At 31.8% G+C, this 19,100-nt stretch overlaps 2 protein-coding genes and 1 pseudogene across 9 annotated transcripts; all 3 read right to left on the minus strand.

Annotated features, from left to right (window-relative positions):
• Positions 1-305: 305 nt before the first annotated feature.
• LOC120189097 (probable U6 snRNA-associated Sm-like protein LSm4) lies at positions 306-2,483 on the minus strand. Its single transcript, XM_039192435.1, has 8 exons — positions 2,463-2,483; positions 2,208-2,257; positions 1,949-1,990; positions 1,787-1,857; positions 1,551-1,634; positions 1,074-1,113; positions 591-759; positions 306-424 (listed from the first exon to the last, which is right to left on the minus strand). Exons 4-8 carry the CDS (start codon positions 1,838-1,840, stop codon positions 385-387), a joined length of 387 nt encoding a protein of 128 aa, XP_039048366.1. The 5' UTR covers positions 1,841-1,857; positions 1,949-1,990; positions 2,208-2,257; positions 2,463-2,483; the 3' UTR covers positions 306-384.
• Positions 2,484-10,206: 7,723 nt separating this feature from the next.
• Positions 10,207-11,097, minus strand: LOC120189003 (annotated as a pseudogene).
• Positions 11,098-14,395: 3,298 nt separating this feature from the next.
• On the minus strand, positions 14,396-16,697 carry LOC120189096. 8 transcript variants are annotated; one of them, XR_005522470.1, is made up of 9 exons: positions 16,607-16,667; positions 16,353-16,453; positions 16,231-16,270; positions 15,972-16,126; positions 15,622-15,820; positions 14,930-15,246; positions 14,726-14,852; positions 14,507-14,582; positions 14,396-14,412 (listed from the first exon to the last, which is right to left on the minus strand). XR_005522470.1 is itself a non-coding variant. In XM_039192433.1 (9 exons), exons 1-8 carry the CDS (start codon positions 16,628-16,630, stop codon positions 14,748-14,750), a joined length of 945 nt encoding a protein of 314 aa, XP_039048364.1. In that variant the 5' UTR covers positions 16,631-16,697; the 3' UTR covers positions 14,501-14,640; positions 14,726-14,747. The 8 variants fall into 8 exon arrangements, 3 of the variants coding, with proteins under 3 accessions (XP_039048364.1, XP_039048362.1, XP_039048363.1); XM_039192433.1 differs by lacking the exon at positions 14,396-14,412 and adding an exon at positions 16,503-16,533 and having other exon boundaries at positions 14,501-14,640; positions 16,353-16,426; positions 16,607-16,697; XR_005522474.1 differs by lacking the exon at positions 14,396-14,412 and having other exon boundaries at positions 14,501-14,640; positions 14,726-14,844.
• Positions 16,698-19,100: the final 2,403 nt, after the last annotated feature.

The raw sequence follows: 19,100 nt of genomic DNA on the forward strand, positions 1-19,100 counted from the left end.
TCATTTCTCAGTAGAAAAATTATGTTGCTTAGCACATTAGCTTCCATGGAGGACAGGAGTTTACCATTTAAAACCTCTATTGCCCTCTAGTGTCATATCACAAATTTGGACAACTAAATAAATTCACTAGCAGACAGGTCTCAAGCAAGTTGACAACACAAATGGCCGAAGATTGATCATTTAATTTAGCACGTATTTAACAGTAAATCAGCTTAAAAGTTACAAACGCAAAAAGGAGAGAAGACAAAATGACAGACCACAGTAAATCATCCTTAATCGGGTTCTGCAAGTGAACGTAATATTTTGCACTTAATGCGACCACTCTCTTAGAATTAACCCACCAGATGAACTCAGCTCTTAGTTGTGCTTCAGACAACAGCGAAGTCACCCTAAAACAATCAGCATCGACCTCGACCTGACACCAGAATGAAAAATTGCAGTACATCAGTTTGAATTTGTGAAATTTTAAACCATCAATGAAAGATTATTCATTATCTAAGTCATAAAAACCAATCTGCAAATAGTTTTTTTTTTGTAAAGCCAGAACACTTGTACACACATTTGTGCAGACTACTTTCTCAGCAAATTTACCTCTGCTTCCAGTAGTCTTTCCACCTGGACCATCCCTGCCTCTGCCTCCAGCTGCACCCTTAGGACCATCATCTAACCCACGCCCAACTCCTTTAGGTTGCCTTCCACCAGGACCATCTTCTCTTCCACCTCTACCTCTTCCACGGCCTACACCAGGAGGCTTCCTATCTGAAAAGGTCAGCAAAATCTAACAGCCAAGTTTAGAACTCAAGTTTTCAAATGCACGCATCTCGAATGTAATTAATGAGATCAACCTCGAGGGCAATATGGTTGGTACCAAATCAGAGTTTTCTAGATGTACACAGGAAAATTATCCTTTAAATTCCGAGATACAATTAATATAATAGTACAACATATGTTGTTGCAATCCAACTCCTCAGAGGAACATCCTCCTTGTACCCCAATTCTACTTAAATGAATACAAAGGTAGCGAATGATCCATCCCTAGTCTATTACTAGCTAACAAGATAATTAAATCATACCTGCACGGCTCTTTGTTTCTTCCTGAACTTTATCAATATCCTGAAATTCAACGATGAAGTCAACAAGATTAATAGATTCATGAAATAAGCTACTAAAATGATTAGACGACAGAACAAAAATACAAACCAAGCAACGATATTCACACTGAGTTCAATATTTGGCAGGTGAAACACAGGTGATAAAGTAAGAAAGACCTAATGTTTGTCTTCCTTTAGGACGAAGATGTTTTATTGCTTTCTTAAAAAATAGAGAGGATCGTTACCTATTTAAGTGTAGAAGGAAAAAGATAACTATTTTTTAACGCCACATAGCTTCTTCAAAATAATTTAGCTAGAAGTCCACTACTCTATGGTTAATGAAGGCAACCAAGAAGCCTTCACAAAAGTTGGCAGATGAATGCAACTAACAAGGTGACAAACACTTCTACCTAAGAAACCAAACATACAGCACACACAAGAGTAGTCAGTAGTCAGTACCTCATCAGGAACTCGAAGTCGAAGATACTTGATCGTATTTCCACGGATATAACATTCAGGCATTCGCCAAAACCTGTCTCTATCCTACAATATATTTTCAATTGAACCCAACCATAATTTTAAAAAGTTAAAAAAAAAAAACAATATATTAAGGCATTATGCCATTACTCCTTGCAACTAGTGAGGAAAATATTTATAAAGAAAAAACAAAACATAGAATGGATTCATAGTTGTACCTTCGAAGTACAAATAACTTCACGAAGATGGATGTTCATTATAGGTCTCCCCATTTTTTGAGCTCCACCAGCTGTTAGTGAAAGAAAAAAGATCAACAAATGAAGCAAAATTTCTGCAGGGTAAGTTTGAGAACAGGCAAGCAAGGGAAATAATGGAGTTACCATAGGAAGGTCCTGAGCTGTTTTTAGTAGAGAAAGAGGAAGCTGCACAACCAAGGTTTACGTATACATGAAACAGGTTAGCCAAGGAAAGAAGATCAAATATTAAAAAAGCATTACAGAGAAACCTAAATTAACCCAAAAACCCATTGACAGAATAAAAAAGTTGATTTCTTTTTCTCCTCTATTTCCCCACTTTTCCAGGGAATATCTAAGCAACCAAACAGACAAGCAACAATGTTAATTGAAGGGCGTAAGATACCATCTTTATGTTGGGAATGAAGTAGAAACCTGGCGAAGAACAAAAAGAGCCTGCGAGGAGAAAAAAGCGAAAATTTAAGGAAAACATCAAGAGAAATGTCAATAAGTATGGTGAATATAAGCATTTGAGGACACCTCGGAATTGTAATCTTATCTATGGTAGATCAATTACGCCTTAACCCTAAACCTTAAAAAGGACTATGGAATCAATGGGCATAGAACCCTAACTACAAGAGGGGAGGTAGATCGAAAATACCAACAGAAGAGAAGACCGTGCGGGTGACGTCAGCAGGACAATATTTTGCGAAGCTAACTAGAGTTTATTCACGGCAAATTTATACTTACTTTTGGGTAAATTACACCAAAAACTACTGAGTTTTTGAATCGGTTATTAGTAAGCTTACAAATGAGTTATCATATTTTAAAAAGTTACAGTTGAGTTACTAAATTAATTGAAGTCAACTTAGTGTTAAAAAGTCACTTGGAGAGCCTTTGAATTTTCGTCCGAATCATTTAAATTCAATCTAAAGTTTAGAGACCATTCATACATCGAGTAGACGATTCTAAAAGTAAAATTTCCACTTAAGCCGAGATTCAATTCGAGTAGATTTGATGACACCCTTAATCCATTTTGTACTTTCTTTGTTTTACTTTGAACATGAAAAGAAGGGAAAAAAAAGGAAAAAGTATCTGCATACGTATTTTATTTTAGGACATGAACACTACAACAAAACTGTTATGTAGCGACGTTTTTAGCGGCGTTTGGAGAGTAAACGTCACAAAATTTAAATATATAGCGGCGTTTACAATTCAAACGCCACAAAATGATACTTAGCGGCATTTTTTAAACAGCTATTGAGTAGTACTTTAGCTACGTTTTTACTTAAAACGCCGCTAAAGACTCATACTTTAGTGGCATTTTAAGACAAACGCCACTAAAGTATTACTCTATCGCGGCGCTTATATAAAAACGCCACGAAAGTATGAGTATTTAGCGGCGTTTATGCTTAAAACGCCGCTAAAGCAGGAGTATGTAGCAGAGTATTTAGCGACATATATAAAGCACTTCATCATCATCATATTAACAAAAGTTTTTATCTTTATTTCTACAAATGACACTTGATCTTTTCACAAATCGTAAGACCTTTGTATGTGTGTATATATATATAGTAACACTATTTTCATCAAACACCTGCGGCAACTTCGCTGATCAAAAGCCAAACTTAGGTGTGGCTCCAGGAACCCGAGAATATCATGGTCCGTATGGGTTCTTCGGCATAGTGGCTCGAGCTTCGTCTCTCAATTTCTTTCAAGATGGGAACCCTATGCCCTCTTTGAACTCCATTCTTAGCCATGACATCCATGGCCGCCTCGCATACTTGCTTCAACTTTTCCTTAATCGTTCCCTTCAATTCAGCGATCATTTGAGGCTTCATATATGCTTTAAATCAATGCCTCTTTTTTGTGACTTTAGGGTAATATATTAGAACCATGCGATGAACAAATGTTTGTATATATAGAAAACGCCTAAAGGCAAAAAGATGCCATGGGTAGGACCATGCAATGAACAAATGTGGGTGGTAGGACCATATTTTCCTTTCAATAAGATAGGATTAGATTCCCACATGCTTTTGTATCAAATGACAACTGGGATCAATTTTAGGTTGTGTATCTTTGTTACTTGTCATTTGGTTATTGGATATATTGGAATCATTTTTTAAAAAAAATAATAATTTTGGTTTTCGTCTTTTACTAAGATAAAGTTAGGGTTTCTGTTTTTATATAATTTAATTTTACATACTTTGATCTTACACTTCTATAACATTGTCTGTTAGTGTAAATAGTTAAACTGAAATGATGACATGGAGTCCATTCTCTTTTAAAACATCCATTTATTATTTCCAACTCATCATGTTGATATTTTTTTTCCTTAAATGTTAAAATGGGTGTGTGTTTCTGAAAATCCATATAAGCATTTTAATTAGAATAATTAACTTCTATTAATTATTGGATAAAAAAAGATGGGTGCATGCATGCAATCTCAGCACATGCTCAAATTTGAGAATTAAACTGTTGTTTTTCCCTCTAATTTTTACATAGTTTGATCTCACCGTTAAAGTGCTATATCCTTTAAAAATCTTTTTTACTGTCAATAATTAATCCAAATATTAAAAGGTAAAGTATTTTGGTCACTTAATTTTAAAATTTTAAATTTAATCACTAAATTCTTAATTGTTTCTATTTTGATCACTTAATTGCTAAGTCGAAAATATGTGAACACAATCCATATAGTTATCTTAGAATTGGAAAATGTGCAATTTTACAGCAAAGGATTATTCCATTTTGGTATTCAACATGTTATATATTCTTCGCCATGTGTTAAGATGCCCCTCTAAAATTCGAATTTGCCTTTTGGAGTACCTAAATATACGCGTATATATATATATATATATATTGGAAAACTGACAAAACTTTGTGGATAGTGGGGACAGTAGTTTACGGGTATATTATTTCCTTAAAACTCTCATATTTGAGCAGCTTTATATTATATTGCCGAATATTAATAAAGTTTATGAATAGATATTATACTTACAATCATCTTAGACTATTAAATTTTGTTATTATTTATTTATCAAATAAATGAGTTTAAATAATAATACTTTCTATTTATTTATATCGACAAATAAATTTATTTATTAGTTTGTTTATAGATTTATTTATAAATCAGTTTACTTAAATTTAATATTTTTATAAAAATATATTTTTAAATATTCATGTCTATTTTATAATATAATTATTAATATTTATGTTTAACTATTTTATATTTTAAAAATAAGAAATTAGTTTATTTAAGGTTAATTTTTCTATTATTTATACGAATATAATTTAGGGTTATTATTCCATACATCAAAGTAAAATATATATATATATTTCATGAATGGAGTTCTAACATTGTCACGTATCTTATTTAGGGATCAAGGGTTAGAGCTTTAGGTTTTATGAAGTAAAATTATAATTCATAGTTCAAAATTTTAGAAATTATATTTTGGGGTTTAAAGTCGTTAAATATGACACATGACAACATTAGAATCTCGATTGTAAAGTATTTTGTGTCCACTGTTCGTGCATAAAATAATTATTTTATATCTATAATTGTTCAAGAGCATATTCAATTATATGTTCATTAGTATATGTTTGTTAACTTTACAATATATTTTAGTTTTTTTACTGATAAATCGTTCATCTCTTTTTCTTTTTTTTTTCTTGTTGATTGGCGACAATACCAACTTTGATGTTGATTACCGATCGTTGGTATTCTTTATTGTCCTTTTATTTTCTCTTGTTTTTTATTTTTAAATGGATCAGACTGTATAACACGTTTTCCTTTGTCTTTATAGCACATTTTCTTATGTCTTTTGTTTTTCAGTTGTTTGGTCGTTGTTTTCATTTATCATTTTCTAAAAGTTGATTAGACATCGCAACGACTTATAAAGATGACGCTTATATGTTATATTGTTGATATTCCCTGCTTTGGACCTTCGGATTTGATTTGGATACCCATTATGCGTTCGTGGATAGCTTCTCACGTCGTCTGAGTCTGGTTTGCGGTTTATCAATGGTCTTTCAGTAGCTTGATTCCCTTTTGTGGTTCGTTTGCCAATGCGATCAGATCTGTTTGTATCCATCTTTATTCGAGTTTTCTTGATTGTATTTTAATCTTTATTTGTATGGTCCTTATGTGATCTTAAGTTTCTAGTTTTGTTTCAATGATTATAAGAAATTGTCCTAATTATATGTTTAATTTACGATTATGATTATTATTGTAAATCTTTATTGTAATTTAGGATATTTCCTATTTTGAATAAAATTAGTGATCTTTAAAAAAATTATTATTTGTAAATGTGGTCCTCATGAGTATGTTTATTTAATTTTTGAAAAAAATGTTCCATTAGTGTTCATTAACTTATTCATTTAATGTTGATGAATATTAAATAAAATAAATATAAACTTAATTTAAAATAAATAAATAGTGGAGATAATTTTAAATTTTAACCAAAAAAAGAAACAGTAGAGAAATAAATTTTAAAATAAAAATAAACTAACATACTTTTATTTATGATTGTCGATGAAATTTTATTTTTATTATATGTAAATTTAACTAATTTTGTAGATTAATGCAAGCCAGGGCTAGGAGACATTGTTGGTTTTTCGGCCTATGGTTTTAAATTTGGGTCCAACAAGAAGAAATTATGAATATATAGAAACAGACACTCGAGCACAAGCCCTCTTATGCCGAGCCTCGATTGATAATTGCAACTACTTCGACAAATTAAATTAACTTTGATCACCTCTCATAAATCACAAAACTTACTGCAAAAATAAAGTACAATAATTAAAAATATCACAGTTTAATTTCTAGAGTTTAAAAATAGAGTATTAAAAATAAGGATTGTTATGAGTCGGGTTATTGGCTCACTCGAATCTAATCCAAAAATTAAAATTTTCAACTGGCACCAAAATTTGACCGATATTTTAGGATAGGACTCATACTTGATCCGGAAAATATATATATATAAATTTTAGGAGAATTCGACCTGATTTTTAGGATAAGACTCGTACTTGATCCGACACACACACATATATATTGTGAAAGATAAAAATCTAATAAAAGAAATGATATATATAAGACTATTATTGTAATTGTCCCTAAATATATAAGAAATAATTATAATATTATATATCGGGTCGGATAATTTTTTTCATCATATTCCTTGAACACGAACCAGACCCAAATCTAAACTTAATTTTTCAACAGAAAAACTTTATTCAATCAGATCAAATTGAAAGTCGGATTCAAATCAAATACTCATTTCTAATTGAAAATGAATTTATAATATTAATAAAAGTTAGATGAAGTGCTAAGATATATATTTTTTCTTAAAAAAGAATTCAAATTTAAAATTTTAAAAAAGTTTTTTTTAGAAAAATATATAATTTTATTTATTCATCAATAATAATATGCTATCATAAATACAAGATGGAAAGCTTATTAAGAAAAATAAACTCCCTATACAAGATCCTACTCTGTATAAAGATTTACTCCCGGTTTACTAAATTAGTTATATTTATAGGCTTACCCTGAAATGCCAATCATACTCTCTCTTTAATACTATAGACCAAATTTTACTTCTGTGTACACTTTCATGTAATTTTAAGAATAGTAATTAACAAAGACTTCTCTTTTAACCGACAATCAGTTGGTTTAGTAAGATGAAACACTAGTGGGTCTCTACAAAACTCGATTTAAATTAATAGATTAATAGATCAGATACCAGTTATTAATTCAAAAACTTCTGCTTTACCCATCCTGGCTCAGTCAAGATTCCATTCATCAGGATGCTGATATACGGTGGTTGCATTGCATGAACCTATTGTACCACTTCCTTGTCCTCTTTCCTTTGTAAATTTTCCACCAATCTTTGGTTCCTTGTAATGTAATTATTACTGCAATGAAACCGACGTTGCATGTCGACAAACATACCAGAACCCGTCTTTGCTTCTTTTTCTTTTGGCAGCATAATATGTTGCAGACTAACATAGCATAGCATTGTTGTTTCATGGAAGATTGCTGCTAAGAGTTTGTAACCAAAGATTGGAAAAAACATAAAGGTCTCATTTGGACTAGACGTGTTTGCTTTTGAACTAGATTCCCTTTGCTCTGGTTATTATGAACTGTCCTACATTAGTGTCCTTGTTCATTTCTTTTTTGTTTCAGCTTTCGCATAAAAATATCTTGCAGCATCTTATTCACTGTCCAGTTCAGTTGCCAAAATTGACCAGTTCAGCTGAGCATGATGTTAATTTTTTTTATATAATTATCGGTATTCGATTCAATGATTGATTGATTCGATTAAGATACTACATTAATTCATTATGTGAATGATCTTCATAGTACAATTTCTTCATTCGTAATGTCAAATTTTGAAATTTTAATTTTGCTTAAAAGACCTCATGTCTTATCCTCTATATCAACGGTAGTTTGTAATATTATGTCAAAGGCTCTAACGCATACTATTACCAAAAAATAATGCAACCTTTTTAATCATATTAAAGTAAAAAGATTATTTTTAAAAATTTTATAAAATAGAGGATTAAATATATATATATATATATATATATATATATATATATATATATGTATATAGTTATTAATTATTATGGAGATAAATAGGAATAAGAAAAAGAAGGCATAATTCGCTATGGATATTCTGGTTCAGATTAAAGGTATCCAAGTGGGGATGAGATTTTTGCTTCACCCTGTAAAAGGTTATATATGCTCGAAGCAAAAGCTTATCCATAGTAATAATTTTACAAACGATACTAAGATTTTGACACGTAAGTAAATAAATAAAATATGCACAAACCAATTTATCTCAGTGGTTAAAAGAATCGTTATTGTTCTTAGAGGTTATGGGTTAGGTTACCAATGACTGTAAGGGTGATTGAACGTTCGTTGTCAAATGGTTGAGTATTTAGAACAAATAATACTTTGAAATCACCATTAACTTAATAAAATAAAATAAAATATAAATATAAATATAAATATGACTAATAAACTATCACAAACTACAAAGTCATCCCTAATTAAACCAAGTTTCTAGAGAGTAATTGTACCTCTTATATACGTTTGGTCCCAATTAAGTAGATCATGGTACTGAACTTATTTTTATTCAGGTAAACTACTCTGAATGCCGCTAAATTTTAAGTATGTATCAATTTTATCACTCAACTTTAATACAATTTAGTTGTAGCGTTGAAATATTTTGGTTTTAGTTTCAACGTAAGCATTAAGAAATTAAATTGTAAATGGCATAATAACATGACTTTTTTTTTTCCATAAATTCTAGTTTGTGTATCGATTTTGTCATTAAATTTTAAAATGTTTTAATTTTAGGCATTAAATTTTAGTTTGTGTATTACTTTGGTCTCTCCAAACAATCATTAGCTCCTTCAACCATTATTGTCGATCGATTGTCGCCCTTCGCCAATTACCAATCGTCATTTGCGACAAGCTTAATACTAAAACGTTCGCATTCACTCATATTTCTTCTGCTTGGATTGGTTTTCCACATAATCTACTCAAAATCGATGGAAATATAACTAAAGGTTTGATTTTCTAATACTTTGATTTTATTCTATGGTCGTTCAATGAGACAATTTTAGAGGTATTTTTGTTCATATTCTCAAAACAATATTTCTTATCGTTTGGATTTTCGAACAAATATCCTTCAAATAAAAAAAGGGCAAAAGTGTTTGAATAATGTAATGGGAAAAAAAAAATTTATATAGTGCAGTCGAACAATTATTTGCTAAAGTAGGGTTATTGCTACAGTGACCACCATAGGTCTCTAGGAGCACACGACGACCTATGGAGCATTTGGCGACCTATGGAGCTGCAACAGCGAGGGAAGAGAGAAGAGTTGTTGCAATAGAGGATGCTTTGTCGCAAGGAGCACTTTACGATCAATGAGGTCACTACAGCAAACACCCCAGTTCAAGAAATAATTTGGGTAGAGCCTTATATGGGGAAAAAAAATTTCCCAACGCCCTACATGGGCGAGAAAGGCTAAAAAAAAGTGTCTAGGGTAAAGTCATTGGAGAAAGGTGATTTTCGACTATGGCTAAAAATGAAAAAAAATAAATCCTTACATTTAATGGAGAAGATGATGAGGTAGAATAACAAAATTATTTTTTAACTTCCACGTCAGTACACATAAACACGAACTGCCATGTCATTCATCTACTGAGAGATTAATGGCCCAATAATTATGTTGAAGTTAAACCAAAATTCAATACTATAACTGAATATTTTAAAATTTAATAGTAAAATCGATACAATTTCTAAAGTTAAGTGACATTTAGAATAATTTACCGCTTTTATTTTTCTAGTTTTGATCTTACAAAATCAAACCCTTTCTATCCTCCCCCAAAAAAATATTCTACATAATTGAGCAGCTAGTTTCATCATGCGCACGGTAGTCATGATCATCATGTTCATAGAATTTATCCATTGGATCATACGGTGGAGGTGGAGGTGGTGGAGGTGATCCGTATGCATTAGAATACGTTCTAGGGGCATAACTAGAAGAGGCTGAGTTGGGATAACTCGTGCTGTAACTCACTCCAAACAATGGAGGTCCATAATACATAGGTCCATATGGATACGTAGCCAGATTTGGAGGGCTCCGGTTGATTGATTCCTTAGGTGGGGCCTGGTCTGGGACTGTGAGAGCCGTAGCTGATTGATTATCACCTGGTGGTGCATCACCGTTGGGAACAGGGCTACCACCTTTCTTCCCTTTCTTTTTCTTCTTTTTACCACCACCACTACTTTCGAGTACCGTGTCAGGTTCCTCGCTTTCACCGCCCCCATTTGGTCCCCTGCTGTAGGCTGATCACCTCCAGCAGGACGGTCTTTGCCGTCGCCCGTTAATTCAAGCTTTTCTGCTGACTTATTCTTCTGTTCATGATCGTCACCGGCTCGCTTGCCATTGCTCTTCGATTTCACAGCCTTTTTGTCATTCTTTTCTGGCCAAGGCTCGACGAATTTTCCCGACTTTGACAGCTTCTTGATGAGTAATTCTTCATCCACACTGCCGGTTACCGTCACCTTGTGCTGTTTAGAATCTATGGCCGTCTCATAAACACCTTAAAAATGAAAAGAAAAAGGGATTTCCAGTTGTTGTTAGTACTTAGAATTACACGTAAAGATAAAAGCGATTGAATAAAATTGCATGCAGGGTACCGTCAATGGCTTGAAGAACTTTCTTGACTTTCTTCTTGCAGCCTTCACAATGGATGAAGACTTTCAACACATGCCTATAAAACATTAAAAACATCAGTCAACTAATTTTAAACACACACACATATGGTCAGTAGTTACCATATATTTGAGTGTCCCTGAATCATCTTGGTTAGCTGCCATATGAGGGAGGGAGAGGGGAAGGAAAGGGGTGTTGAGAGGAAGAGGAAGGGAGGAATCCGTCCTTAGGGGAAGGAGGATTGGAGTTTTAAAAAGTGCCGGTCTAAGACTGAAAAGCAATATACAATGCAATATTTGGTGGTGTGGGTGCCACGCCACCTTTTTCTTCTTGAAAAAGTATTATATAAATGTTGATAGCATGATAGTTAGTAATTAATCAATTTTATTTAGACGGAGAGTTGCAACTGATATAAAGATATAAATAAATTTGCGATTTTCTATCACAGAAAAAAGGAGAAAGTATAAGAGAGAAGGCGAATAATGTAAAGAGGAGAGGCCCTCTTTCAGTTTTTCCTCAAGGTATAAATATCCCAACTATAAGTGATTGTTGTTAGGCCTAGAGTTATCATGACTGCTAATAAGCTGATAGACTGTATAGATATAACTGTTAATTATCAGATTTAACTCTATCACATGTTATGTCAAAGATTGAGTAGCATGCACTCCATAGAGCGATCCCATATGTCTAATAGAGTAGATTTCGGAAATGGTGTGATGTTTACGAGGATTTTTATTGACGAAGATTAATAATTTCCCGAAGATATATGCAAAGATACAACAATAATTCTTTTTATCATATTATCTTTTAAAAAGTATTATTTTCGTCCATTTATTTTTTTTAATTGTATTTTCATCCATATACAAATACTGCAGTGCTGGATGTTTCTAGAAAACTTCATGGTGCATGGGATTACCTTTTCACCCATCACATTCAATAACATAAGTTTCATGTTTATTCGGAATCATAGATCTTCTCATTCATGGCGATTAACCATCTCCCACTACCATAATAAAACCAATTCGCTATACATCACATGATTATTTCAGTTTAATATTTAAGTGTGATGATGAATTTTGTTTTCACTCTTTATTTTTTTGTTAATTTAATTTAAATTCTTAAATTAAATCATAAATTATAAATGAAATGTTGATTAAAATATTAAGTTTCTAACATTGGTAGGATAATCCAGGTGACAATCCTTTTATATTTCATATTAACATGGAACTAGTTTATCTTATATATCATATCAATAAATAATATAAAAATATTCTAGAAAAAATATATGTCAATTGACATGTAAGATGTTATATCAACAGCGTTCAAGTTTTAATATTTTTATTAATATTTTATTAAAAATAATGATTTTACTTATTTTAAGAATTGGGTATAAATTTTAACACAGAAAAGGTAGTGAACATTGAATGCTATATATATATCAATACATCATTAAAAAACAATTAATCCTATTAACATTGAAGCATATTAGTAAAATTATCCCCCAATGTTTTACTGAATTTTCATTTTCGCCCTCAAGTTTTCTTAACAAAAGCATCCTCGTTGTTGCTAAAAATTTCAAATACCCTTTTTTAAATGGTGAAATGATTTGATATAGAATAACCCTTCATTTTGTCACGTCATTGTTGATGAATATTATTGTTGATTTGTTTTATTTTATATATTAATAAATAAAAAATAAAATATTAAAATTATAAAGCTTAAAAAAATCAAAAAAAATTACAAAATATAAAAGATTTAAAATTAAACTATTAAATAATATTTTTCTTAACTGATTACCAATTGATCTGACGGGATGAAACACTAAATTCCTTATGCAAAATCAATAATTCAAATTTTAACGTTATAAATAGAGAAAACTAGATTAAAAGAGTCGGTCCATTGTGAGACTATGTAGTACTATATACCCAATATCAGTAGTTATATAACAAAAGATAGATTAGAGACTTACCAATTGATGTCTCCTTCAAAACCCGAAATTTTGTATCAAATCCCTGATTTCTTGTTAGTTGCCAGTGTTACTACTTCCTCAAATGCCAAATTTCTTGCAGCTATCTCAAACTGGCTACATATACAAGTGAAAAAACTGATATTCGTATCTCAACATCTGCAGCTTCTTTTACAAAGAGGAAAAACATAGTTTACGGTTTAAACACAGGAATAACTTCAACGTACATATTATGACATTGCAAAAATTATAGTTAGAAACATAAATTCACTGACATACAACCTAAATATCCTGATGCTTTTTATAAAAGTTGATGAGAAAGTTGCACGTTACAAGCTCGTGAAACTAACAATACAATATTAAGATGAAATATAGACATTTTTACGGAACAAATTACATGGTTATTTTTTATCATTTCAACCGACCATATAACTTTGTTTATGACTCGGACGAATGATGTAAAAGGCAATCCCTCCCAAGACATGCCCAAATTAGTTAGACCGAGAAGTCAGAGAAATATGTAGATAAAATTACTTTCTCACCATTACCAGTGACATCAACTTCCTTCCTGTCATAGAAAATTATCGTATAAGTGAATTATATATGTTGAACAAGTAATGAAGAACTTTTTTCTGACAAGCTAAATGGAAATGCCTAAGGTCTTTTACGTTTGCAGTATAGTGTCAGCCGGGTAAAAAGTGGCATACTTCTGCTAGGATCAGATGTTTAAGCTCTTCATGGAAAACAAAGGCCAAGCCTTGTATATTCTGAATACTATCCACTATATAACCACCGGTTTTATCTTAAGAATTGTCCTTGTGATAAGATTTAGTGTTCAATGTGCATACCATGGGGGGGTGAATGCAAATCAAGTTTCCAGTTTCTAGGTCAGCATTGGCGCATATTCTTTGATTGAAAATAATCGTTACTTTTTGTCCTTCATTTTCCAATATTTTGGGGCTCTCTGGCTGCGGAAAACCCTGCACAAACAGAAACATACAACTTCAGTTTCTAAGTTTCTGTTCTAATTCGGTGGGAAGTCCTGCAACTTGAAACTTCTTTAAGATTTCAACCTCTATGATATTGACAAGAGAGCAATAACACACCGTCAGCTTTGCATCCAAATATCTTGAAACAACTTTGACAGTCATGTTGTTTGGTTCATCTGAGAAATAAGAGAATGAAGACGAATGAAGAATGAGCAATGGGTAAAAACACAAATAATCTCTTTTTGTTAAACCCTAATGTGATGCAGTCCTTGTAAATCAATTTCCTTCAAAATTTGACAAAGGGATAAGGTGAACAGTAACAAGGCTTTACTAATAAAGGTAGCTCCATTCAGCAACTTTGTCAGAAAATCCGTATCTATCTCCTTTTCTTGCTGCATGACCTGCTGCAACTTTCCAAATAGTCCAGTGCTGCAAATTTCCGGAGGATAAATTGCTCAAATATATTTTTCATTTCCAACATTTATCATTAACATGATAGGATAATTCTAGCCATATTATGAACCTGAACACTCCTAGTCTAGGAATCGAAGTGCCTTCAGCACTCAAGAAGGTGGAACCTAAGGCTGCCTGAAACTTATCTGAAATAGTATGATTCTTTATCTCTGGAAAAGCAAGTTCTAGATTTCGGCAATCAGCCTGCTTAAGCATTTTGTAGCAAATACATTCAATTAATAATTTCAGGTACGAGGCAATGACTAAGCAACCGCAGGCATGTATATACCTCATCATTGCTTGATGATTCATCACTGGGGCTCATAGAGGGCTTCACTTTCAATGGTTCTATCACCAAGTGAACATATACTTCTTTTGAGAGTAGCTTGTACCCTTTTTCCTCTTGCTCTGCTATTCTGTGAAGTATGTGTGTAAATTAAAATTTTAAGCAACGAATTATGGCTCAAGAACAACAATGACAAAAGAGAAATACCATTTTAAAATTCCCTCTTAGCAGGCTGGGATTGTCCTGAAGGTCATCTAAAAGTTCAGCCATTGAATGCCCATGACCAAGAGCTTCTACATCAGCACGAACAATCTCTAACTGGTTTTCCTCTTCTCCACTGAAATCTTCAAGAACCTCGGCTATTGAATGCTCTAAGGTTCCATGATCACTGTCCTGCAATCTTTTGGGCACTTTACCAGCTTTAGTTGACATGACATTTTCGTTATCTGAGATAGATAGACATGAAACTCCTCTTTGTGGTTGGAAGCCAAATGAAAATCTAGGTCTCGTTTTGTTTATGGCACCTGCAAAAGCATAAATAAGCCCAGGCTGCCAGATTAGAAAAAGAGGAGCATCTTTCAAAGGCCAAATAAAGCCCCATGGTATCTTGGTTATGTGAAAGAGTTCGGGAACTGAACTCACGGCACTGGTAGATTCCTCAATGAAGGTTGGTTAGTGAAAGGCCTAGCTACTACCATATGCATACAGTATCCATGCACTTTTTGGGGCAAAAGCATATCTGAATCTATGTTACCCACTTACTCTCAGGAAGTCAGGGTTCTCTAATTCATTTCCTTTTCCCCATACAATGGGAACATGAATGCATATTTCGGAAAACCACTGAAAATGGAATGATAATGAATTAGAAGCAAGTCATTCTAGGAGCAAGAATGTTTCACCTCTACAAGATTTATCAGCTTTGGAACAAGAAAAATGAGAAGAAAAGCTTGAAACATTTTTGTCCAAATGGATTAGTGCCTCAGCTTCTTTAGTTACCATAGACCATGCATTTCCCCCATCTCTCTCCTCTATTCCAGAACTACGATCAGATTTTTTAGCACCAGAAACAATGCAAGATTTTGAGTGCACAACATCTTCCTGTCCAAAAAAAAAATTATATAAGACAAAAACAATAAAAAGAAGAAGCCTAATGCCTTAATCTCAATGGCCACGATGTGAAGAAACATAATTAGACAGCTAGATAATCCACAATTAAAAAAAAAAAGTTATCTGAAATTTCACTTATTACCTCACAATCAGAGACCAATTCCTCACAGGAAACTCGCCTAAATGTCTGAGAGGGAAAGCAGTCACCCTCGCCGAGAGAGTCAGACACTTCAACATCCTCCTTGATACAAAAACTTGAGAATTCTTCATTGTACAAGCGATTGTTATCACATTTCTCTAATGCATAATTTAAAAACAAATTGAGTAATACATCAAAGAGCTTAACAAAAAGAATTACTTTAAAAACTCAAATGTAGAAGAAATTGACGGAAAATGGATACCTTTAAGTGTTTCCAATCTTGATTGAAGTTGAAATCCTTCCTGTTGATGCATAAAATATGCAATCAAAATTCAAATAGATAATTAGAAAACTCCATATTTATGCGAAGTAACAGACAATGACCTGCTTCTCTATTTCCAAACGGTCGCCTAATGAAACACAATTTTCTGCAAAATCATCAATAAACTCCTCCTTGTCTGCCAAATTATCACTCGTAAACCAATCTATACATCCACAGTAAACAGGAAAAGTAATATTGATAAAAATAATTACCAGAAATGCTCTGATCAGAATCTGGATTTTCCTAAAAGCAAGCAAGTAGTCAACAACTAATTGAAGGTACAATAAAAAAAAAGTATAGCAGGCAAATTCTTTACCTGAAATTGGTTTCGCCGCCACATTCCGGAGCTCCGTTCTTTCCAAATTCATAAATGATAAAACCGCCGGGTTTTAAAATTTTCTTTATTTCTTTGAGATAATTGCAAACAATGTCTCTAAATTTTGACCCTATTTTAAATTGATCCTTAAATTTTTAAAATATTTTATATCAATTCTCAAATTTTGACCCTATTTTAAATTAGTCTTAAACTTTAAAATATTTTATATTAGTCCTTAAGTTATCAATATCAGTTCATTTTGATGCTTTCATTATCTTGCCATTAACTCTAGTGGTTAAAAGTTATTTAATATATTTTTGAAGGTTTTCAGAATGGAACATGTGATCTTCTAAAAATTATCATATTATTTTTTAGGTCATGGGTTTAGGGATCAATTTATAATAATTTCATAATTTGAAAATTGATATGGAACATTTTAAAGTTTATAGGTCAATTTAGAATAGAAGTCGTAGTTTGAAGATTTATATAAGTTTTTTTTTTAAATTTACAGATTAATTTAGAATTAGATCATAATTTGGGGCCTCATGTGCAATTAATTCTTATATATATCATTCACTTTCAACAAATATAATTTGAATGATTTAATAGTAAAAGAGAATGATGTTTTACTTAGATAACATAAGTTGAAGTAATTGCATATGTGAAGTACACCTATACATGTGCATTGTACCAATATATTACAAAAAAATTGAATATCACTCGTTAAATAATTAACCTCTTAATAAATAATAACGAGTAAAGATAATTAATTAAGACTCTTATAATTCTAACATTACACTAAACTTTTCTTTCTAATTTGTGATTTTTTTTTATAAAAAGATATATAAAATATTATATATTTTTATTTCTTATTATTTTATACTTTTACTCGTCGTTATTATTTGACAAATAAAAACACAATGCCACATTAATTTTTAATACTAATCTAAATCTGAACTAATACGTACGATGGGATATATATATATATATATATATATATATATATATATATATATGTATATATATCACTAGCACATGCATGGTATAGTGTTCAAAAGGAATTTCAAACGTGTGAGACCTATTACATGCAAATGTGAACTCCGTGATTACAGTTTGATATTATCGTTTAAATTTATGTTACATCCACATGGATTGAGGGACGCATTTCTTTAAGGGAGGTGATTGGTGATGATGATGATGCGTTAATCAATTAATCATTTATGTTATGATTCTAAATTCAATCCTTATCTCATTTTAAATAATTATTTTTCATCACCCCCGGGGGTATTGGGTTCCCAAAAGTTCACTTATCTTCATCGATTAAACTCCATCAAAGCTCCAATGGTTGGTAGGGTTGATCCTGCAAATCCATGCACAATCTGCTCGGTATCTAGCATGATGAAGAAAAGAAAACCAAAGTTTTTTTTACAAATATTAATGTCGTTATAAATATTAAGCATCTAACTCAGTCAAAATTTTAATTATTAAAATAAATAAAAAAATCACATAATACAGAAGGTTCATACATGATATATGACTAAATGTTTAAATATATTTTTACCATAATTTCTCTTACATATTTTATTTCTTACTTTATCTTAAAAAAAACACGTCCATTTCAGCAAACAATACAATATTCATCGCTGCTATTTTCTTCTTTTTCTTTTTTTCGTTTTACATCGATATATAAATCACCCTTTCATGGGAATAAAGAAATACTAAAATATGGGAAAGAATAAGCGTCCATGGCCGACTTTTCTCTCGTTTTTATGCATGGGGTTGCTTAGCTTATGTCAGTATGTCACTTCGAAACCTGTTTCCTTCTAATTTATTCACCATTTGTGACATTCCAGCATCTCGATGGTGCTTAAAGTCGTTTTTCAAGCTCTTATTTTCATTCATAAAATTAAACTTTAGATATCACTTAAAATATTCATTGAAAACGGAATTATTAATTAATACTAATAGAATGGAAAAGGTAATATATTAGAAAGACTAATATAATAGAAAAAATTGTCTTTTATATATATATTCTCTGGTTTCATTGTTATTGTGAGTTTTATGTAATCAATCCGAAACCTACCAAAACACGAAAGTTGGGATCTTTCAGAAAATAAATTTCTATTCGAAGAGTATATAATCACATGAATAAGATTATATTAACCCGTCAATTTAAGATCCAATTCGGGATTTCAAATTTCTTATCGTTTGGCCGAATAAGTATAGATCATCTTTTATATTCTATAATTTCCATAAAACATATAGCGAAGAAAATGCATAAATATTTCAACATCTGGGTGTCTTGACATTGTTGTGTTGATGTTTGCTTCATAAGTGTTGCGGAAGACGTCTATCGGATAGAGCAAAATCGCAACTGATAATTTAAGAAAATAAAAATGAAGATAAAAGAGACACAAAATTTACGTGAAAAACCTCTAAATTATATAGGGTAAAAACCACGGGCAACGGTAGAAGAATTTCACTATGAGAAAAT

This window comes from Hibiscus syriacus, unplaced genomic scaffold (assembly GCF_006381635.1).
Source record: "Hibiscus syriacus cultivar Baekdansim isolate YM2019G1 unplaced genomic scaffold, ASM638163v2 tig00116951_pilon, whole genome shotgun sequence".
In the NCBI taxonomy this organism is placed as follows: domain Eukaryota; kingdom Viridiplantae; phylum Streptophyta; class Magnoliopsida; order Malvales; family Malvaceae; genus Hibiscus; species Hibiscus syriacus.